Below are 7037 nucleotides of genomic sequence, written 5' to 3' on the forward strand. Positions count from 1 at the left end.
CGCGTCCCAGGCCGCGGGATCCACGCGGCAGCGCGTCCCAGGGTCCCTGGCGGCGGCGGCGGCTCCAGTAGAGGAAAGAGGAGGGAAAGAGGAGAGGGAGGGGGCCGGCGGCCAGCCAGCCATGGCGGCGGCGGCTAGAGGAACCCTAAGCTAGCTGATACCATGTCAGAGAGGGAATATGAGAGAATAGTGGCTTGTATTCCTCCAAACCCTAGAAGTGTGAGTATATATAGATTCTATACATGGGCCTCTAGATGGGGCCTCTATACATGGGCTCAATATACTCCAACAATCAGTAATGTCCACTTGTTGATTGCAGAACGTGATGGGGGTAGACTAGTGATGCAAGCGGAGCGGGCTTTGCCGCAAACCCGTTGGGCAAACCCGCGCTGCATACCCGCGATACGCCGCATTTCAGCCCTCGATAGCGAAGCGGGCCTGCGCGGCCAGCCCGCAAGAGCCGCCGGCGCCGCAAATCCCGCAAAAAGCAGAGCATGCTCTGCATCGCCCACCGCTCACTGCGCCGTCTCCGTGAGACCCACTTGCGCTGCCGCTTCCTCCTTCTTGGCCGGAGCGCCCTCCGTGCCCCGCACTGCTCTCCCGCGTCCCTCACCGGCGCGGCCCCCGCCCTCCCCCTTCCTCGCCGACGCGGGCCCCTCCTCTCCTTCCTCGCCGGCGGACCCTCCGCGTCCGTGCTGCTCTGCTCCGCCCCTCACCGGCTGTGGCATCCCTCTTGCTTGCCCCGCCGCGGAGGCCACGCCGGCGGCGCACACCAGGAGCGCCAGTGCCACCACCAGGCTGCAGCCACTAGCAGCAGCAGGGGACCTGTCGCGCCTCGCCATTATTATCATCGATCAGAGTCTCAGAGACCAGCCGCGCTTCGCTGGCTCATGCGGTCGATCGATCCATCTGCCTCTGCTGCCTAGCTAGCTCGCTCTTTGCGCCTTCTCAAATCTGAGTAGCATGAGCTTAACAAGCAAGAAAGCAAGGAAACACTGGTATCGTAAAGCTCGGAGACAGCCAGTGACGCGGCGGCATGCGGGCTGCCGCAAAACCCGCAAAACAATTGCGGCCATTTGCGGGCTGCCGCATAAGCCCGTCTATGCTCTTGCGGCTGGTGCGGACGCGAGCAGCCGCAAACTGCCCCGCTTGCAAGCGTAGGGTAGACAAAAAAAGGTTCTTCGTTTGAAAGTCGTGTCCAGTGCCCAGGTTTGTCAAAGTCTCACCCTGTGCAAATCACAGGAAATTCAGAAAGGCACGATGTCACAGTCTCAGACGACTGACCAAAGCTGCCAGTAGCAATCTGCTCAGAAGAAACTAACAAAAATGAATTGCTCATGATGAAAGCAACTGTGATGGATCCTCTGAAGCTGGTTATCACGGACTACCTGTGGTGCCTTGCATTTGCAATTGAATTGTCCGTCTGTCTGTCTGATCAGAAATTCGACCTGAATTATTGCAAGAATTATCTTCTTCCAACGTAGCAGGACCACACATGCTCATGTACAGTCTAACTCTGCAGCCGTTCAACGCCATGACCATGAGTAACTCCCGTGGAGCTTCCAATGCAAAGAAGTTTCGGCCTCAATCTTCACGTCGCCCAGCTCAAAGAATGATACCGGTATATGCTCCAGTCCGTGTTTCAAAATTTGAAGGAGATGTCCTGATGTGGATTACTGTATTGGCAGCTTTGAGAGCAAGAATGCTGTGAAAGGCACTGCTGGAGAAAGAACAAGGTCCAAATGTCCAATTGGCATTCACCAGTGCACCAGAATTCAAAGCTCCCATACCAGACAGACATATCTTGGACATTTCTTCTACAGTTTGAAAGCAACCTGCTTTGGTGTTGTGAAAGCATGGCTGCCTTGCCAGCCAGGGAGATGCGATAAATAAAACTGTGATAATCACCATCAAATGGGACGACTTCATCGTGAAGCATCTAAAGTCAGTCAGCCGCCATGGACAGGCATGTACTGCAACTTGTTGGATTGGTGTAGAATTTTTTTCCACAGCTCATAGGCCATATTGAAACTTTGAGACACCACGCTAGCTTCCAACCGATTTCCATAGCTGAAGAAAAACCTTTTCCTTTTGCATATCATACAAACGATGATCGAAATCACTCCAAAGAATTGGTCACTGAAACAGAATACCACAAACGAGTGTAGTATTTTGTTTTGTGATTTGAGTTGGCTACTAAAATGTTTCCTAAACTGAAGCAAGACTTTTCTATGTTATATCCTTGGGGCACGTAGCCAGACACTGACCTCTGACGTGCTGGATGATGCTGTACACGGTATCCCACCATAAGTAAACCGAATCCACGGCCACACTTCCGGCCTCTCCTCTTATTTAGCTCTCTCTGAACTGACAATTCCTAGGAATAACAAGGCACAAAAGGGATGAGGGCGATGCTGATACCAATACCAATACCATGCGGTTGAAGTAAAAAAAAAGTTGCGCGACACGAAAAAGGTAATTATCTCACTTTCCCCTTTTCAGGGCATGCTCCTTCTGAAGCATCTGAAAAAGGTAGAACTTAGCTTGATTCCTCAAGGTACCTGTAGGGAGCAAGCTGAGAAGATGGATGAGGAAGAGGTACATATCGCGGTGGGGAAGAACTCAAGAAAGGAGAAAGCTAACATACTATGGACTGCTGCGAATTTCCCGAGGGCCACCATAGTTCTTGTCCATGTTCACTGGCCCTCCAAGTGGATGCCCTTCAGTAAGATCTTTATAATCTTTCAGGCAAATCCTTTCCAATCTTTGCCCTGCAAGGCTGCAATTCATTCATTCGGTTATTTTTCTGTCATGCTGAATATGGCCATCCAACCCAATATATTAGAAAGGATTAAAAACTACTGGTTGATAGAAGGAGACGATTAATAGCCACATTAGCTTCCGGAACTGCCAACTTTATGCACAATGTTTGCATAACGACGACCATAGGCATTAACAGGATACACAAGTCTAAGCACAAATACCAGAAATACAATAGCTATGCTCGATGACCATAGGCATTGGGTATTGTCATGAGCTGCACCTTATTGTTCCTCTCCTATCCTCCCAACTGCAGTGGGTGGCAAAGTTCTATACAAGTTTGCGGATGAAAAGGAGAAGGAGATGCATAGAGGCAGAGAAACAAAAGCTATGGTCAACATGTTATCACAGTACAAAAATCTGTGTGGTACAAGAAAGGTAATGCCACATTATCAATTTACATTTGAGTTCGGATTCATAGAAGTCAGATTACAACAGTGCTTATTTGGGTTTATCTGGTAAAGAAAAACATTCTACTCCTCTGATCAGTGGCGGATGCAGGATTGGAGGCAAGGGGGGCTGAAACAATAGAGATGTTGATTTGTGTGAAGATTTAATGGTGATTTGAAGGTCTTGCTACAGTGTTTTACGTGTAATTAGGGGAGCTTAGGGGGGGCTTGAGCCCCCCTAGCCCCCCTCCTGTATCCGCCCCTGCCTCTGATACCTTAAAGGCTTGGTTCTTTTGCCTTGGGAACTTCTAATTTCTCCAATCTAAGTCAGTGTGCTAAACTGTTAATACTAGTACATAACTACATATGCATGTCTGTGGCCCTCCTTCCTACAAGGGAAACAAAAATGAGTTACATTAAATCCTAGACATTCCTCTTTGATATACTATTTGAACACCATCTGGGATTGTAAATAAACTTAATGTAGCAGTACCATAAAGTGAATATTTTATTTAATCTACACTGATAGTTAAGGAAACAAGTCATGTGGAGCAAGGGATCAAATTGATGTTGTTGCCATAGGCTCCTGAAACTAGAGATATTATTTATCAGGGAACATGCTTTGAAACAAGTATGTGTTCCTGCAGGTTAGCGCACATTACATCACACATGATGACACTGTTGCTGGTGTTGTGAGCCTGGTAAAGAAGCTCAAAATTAAGAGAATCGTCATTGGTTCAAGGTCAGAACTGAATCTGCACATCAAGCAAAACAAACAAACATCTCTTCACATATGCTGCTCTTTGTAGAACCTGTACTGCACACATATAAAACTAATGTTCTATCTTAGCATGAAAAACTAAACCAAGTTGTACAGGAACATGTCAAGGCAAGTGGCGCTTCGCCAATGCTGTCAGGTTTGGGTGGTACTCAATGGCAAACACATCTCCACCAGGTATACCTGAGATCTAACTAAGTTAATGGCAGCTGGCCTACTAGCATTAACCTCTGGATCACACGTGGAAATGACTTGATGTATACTATTATTGTAAATCCAGCAACGATCACTTGGAGCACATTGGAAATATTGGATATGGAGGGAGCTCAGATATTTTAGCATCTATACATGAGATAGGTGAGGAATCTGATGGGTACATGACACCACCAAGTGACCTCGTAAGTAAATTTCCTGTGAAGAGTTCCCATTCACAAAAATAATAGCCATTTCTACCAGGTCTATAGTCATTGTTCAAAGTCAGTTCTAATTTCTGTTGTACTATCATATTTAATTGATTTCAGGCTGATGAAATCATGGATGATGAGGAACTGAATGAAATGGATGATTCTGATCAATTAGTAATGGTATGCTTTCCAATAGTTATGCTTTTAGGGTAACTTCTAGGATATGTGCATTCAAATATCTTCTTTTAGAAATACTCCATAAATGCAATTTTTACTGTCTACTTAAGTATGTTTAAGAGGCCTATATTTATGTTCACCACTGTAGCCTCAAAGGAGTATATGTGTTTTAGCTCAGGTAGTAATAATCCACCATATTTATTGTGATTTCTGAAGGCAGCAGTTTGTGTAGGTACAATACATTGATTGCTTCCACCATGTTGTGCAGGGAGATGAAACAATGACTGAACAAGGCACAGAGGAATCAATTGCTTCCGACGAGAAGGAAAACTCTGCTGAAGAGGATGCTGACCAATCTAATGAGATACAGAGTTTCAGAAATATAACTGAAAAGGCTGAAAAAATCATGGTAAGAATTAAACGACAAAACCTTCCTCAGACTCCACTACTAAAAACAGAGCCAGATGGTTTCAACTTGTTATAATGATAATCTGTTCATAATAATAAAAAATAAAAAATAAAATTAATGAAGGTAAGAAAACATCAGGAGATCCATTCAGAGAAATAGGTGATAGAAATCATATGGTAATAAAATGTATGTCACATGATAGCATTAATATATTGGATCTCCTTAGTGCTGACGAGAAAAAAAGAAAGAGAAGAAAAGAACCTTTGTGCATCATATAAGTATTGTTATTCAGCACCCTTTTTTTCCCTTTTGGTCAGGAGGAAATAGACAGACTACAAAAGAAACTGAAAGAGCTGCAAGGAGAGGGCCCTAATCGTGGAGCGAGGAGTTTGTCACCCAGACAAATGGCTGCTTCGTTGAAGCGGAAAAGCCTATCAGAACCTAGATACCCAGAGTTACAAATTCCAGAGAACATTGAACGATTCTCAACGTCGCAGCTTGGAAAAGCGACCGATCACTTCCATTCAAGAAATTTCATAGGAGAAGGAGGTTATGGTCCAGTTTACAAAGGCAAACTGGGTGAGACGCCAGTGGCTATCAAGATGCTAAAGCCCCATGGCAGACAAGGTTTCCCTGAGTATCAGCAAGAGGTAACTCCAATGAACTCAATATCCCTACTACTCCAGACAGCAAATGGCATACTATAGACGGAGGAAGTTAACATACAGTAACCGCAGGTGATGGCGCTGAGCAAATTGGAGCACCCGCACATCGTGAGGCTGATGGGCGTGTGCCCCGAGTCGTGCAGCCTCGTTTACGAGCACCTCCCCAACGGCACGCTCCTGGAGAGGCTCTCCAAGGGCCTCCTATGGAAGGACCGCGTCAGGATCCTCACCGAGCAGCGCTCGGCGCTGGCGTACCTCCACTCCAGGCGCCCCCACGCCATCATCCACGCCGACCTGAAGCTGACCAACATCCTCCTGGACGCCGGCAACGTGAGCCGGCTGGGGGACTTCGGGACAGCGCGTGCGGTGCACGTGAAGCCGCTGGAGGAGGAAACCATTGGCCGGCGCACCAACCCGATGGGCACGACGGGGTACATGGACCCCGTGTTCTTCATGACCGGCGAGCTCACCACGGAGTCGGACGTGTATGCATTCGGCGTGGTGATCCTGCAGCTGCTCACTGGACTCCTGGACCTCAACGTCGCGGAGCAGGCGCGTGAGGCGGTGAAGATGGACGCCGTGCACAGCGTGCTGGACGTGTCCGCGGGGGCCTGGCCGGAGGTGCAGGCCGAGCGGCTGCTCAAGCTGGCGCTGAGGTGCTGCAGCCTGGAGAGGAAGCGCCGGCCGGCGATCACATCCGATGCCGAGTGGAGATCGCTCGACATCCTACGGGCCATGGCAACGCCAGCTAGTAAATCCTGGAAAAGGAATTCCCATGGAAGCTGAACTTACAGAATAATGTACAGTATATATTGACTTCCTAGTATGTTGCTGCAAATGCCATGAAAACTAGTATTAGCTAGTAATTCAGCAGTAGTGTTATCTAGTCATTCTCTTGTGATCGATAGATAGCATATCCAAGAATAAATCTGAATTAGAATTTACTGTAAACATTTAGGAGTACAGTAGAAACAATAGTGTGAATGAAAGAACTTAAGCAAATGCTAGGTGCAGTCACAATTGGTTAACCAAGATAACGGAGCAGGTGCACCGTGATTTTTCGGAACGTGCACCAACATCTGTTTAGGATCCCTTGCAGCATGCCGCAATATATACTATAGATTTATGCAGATCTTACATGTTCTGTTAGGATCCATTACAGCGAGCAGGCATATGCAGTCTCTAGAAGCATGTTCCTTTTGTAGTGTGAAAAAACAATCAAACCTGTTCGGATTCAAATTGATCAATGGATGCTAATGGCATTCATCAGAAAATACAAGAAAGATTAGTTTAAGTTTTTCCTGAGGTCAAACTTTTCTAATTTTGACCTAGTTTGTAGAAAAATACACCAACATCAACAGAACATAAGTTAGGTTACCGAATTTCGAATGTCTT

The 7037-nt window shown here is 46.7% G+C and overlaps 1 protein-coding gene and 1 long non-coding RNA gene across 4 annotated transcripts; one reads left to right on the forward strand and one right to left on the reverse strand.

The window, feature by feature from the left end:
* Window positions 1–231: 231 nt before the first annotated feature.
* Window positions 232–2388, reverse strand: LOC120671657. The gene is made up of 3 exons (XR_005673761.1): window positions 2268–2388; window positions 1169–2088; window positions 232–336 (listed from the first exon to the last, which is right to left on the reverse strand). It is a non-coding gene; the product is annotated as an uncharacterized LOC120671657 (long non-coding RNA).
* Window positions 1969–6734, forward strand: LOC120671631 (U-box domain-containing protein 33-like). Of its 3 annotated transcripts, none has more exons than XM_039952024.1 (10): window positions 1969–2475; window positions 2568–2725; window positions 3077–3198; window positions 3857–3951; window positions 4087–4164; window positions 4268–4385; window positions 4509–4571; window positions 4837–4977; window positions 5295–5627; window positions 5715–6734. In XM_039952024.1, exons 2-10 carry the CDS (start codon window positions 2584–2586, stop codon window positions 6426–6428), a joined length of 1806 nt encoding a protein of 601 aa, XP_039807958.1. In that variant the 5' UTR covers window positions 1969–2475; window positions 2568–2583; the 3' UTR covers window positions 6429–6734. The 3 variants fall into 3 exon arrangements, with proteins under 3 accessions (XP_039807958.1, XP_039807964.1, XP_039807967.1); XM_039952030.1 differs by having other exon boundaries at window positions 2338–2475; window positions 2558–2725; window positions 5715–6674; XM_039952033.1 differs by lacking the exon at window positions 1969–2475 and adding an exon at window positions 3322–3379 and having other exon boundaries at window positions 2706–2725.
* The last annotated feature ends 303 nt before the right edge of the window (window positions 6735–7037 follow it).

The sequence above is a fragment of the Panicum virgatum genome, chromosome 2K (assembly GCF_016808335.1).
Source record: "Panicum virgatum strain AP13 chromosome 2K, P.virgatum_v5, whole genome shotgun sequence".
Classification (NCBI taxonomy): Eukaryota; Viridiplantae; Streptophyta; class Magnoliopsida; order Poales; family Poaceae; genus Panicum; species Panicum virgatum.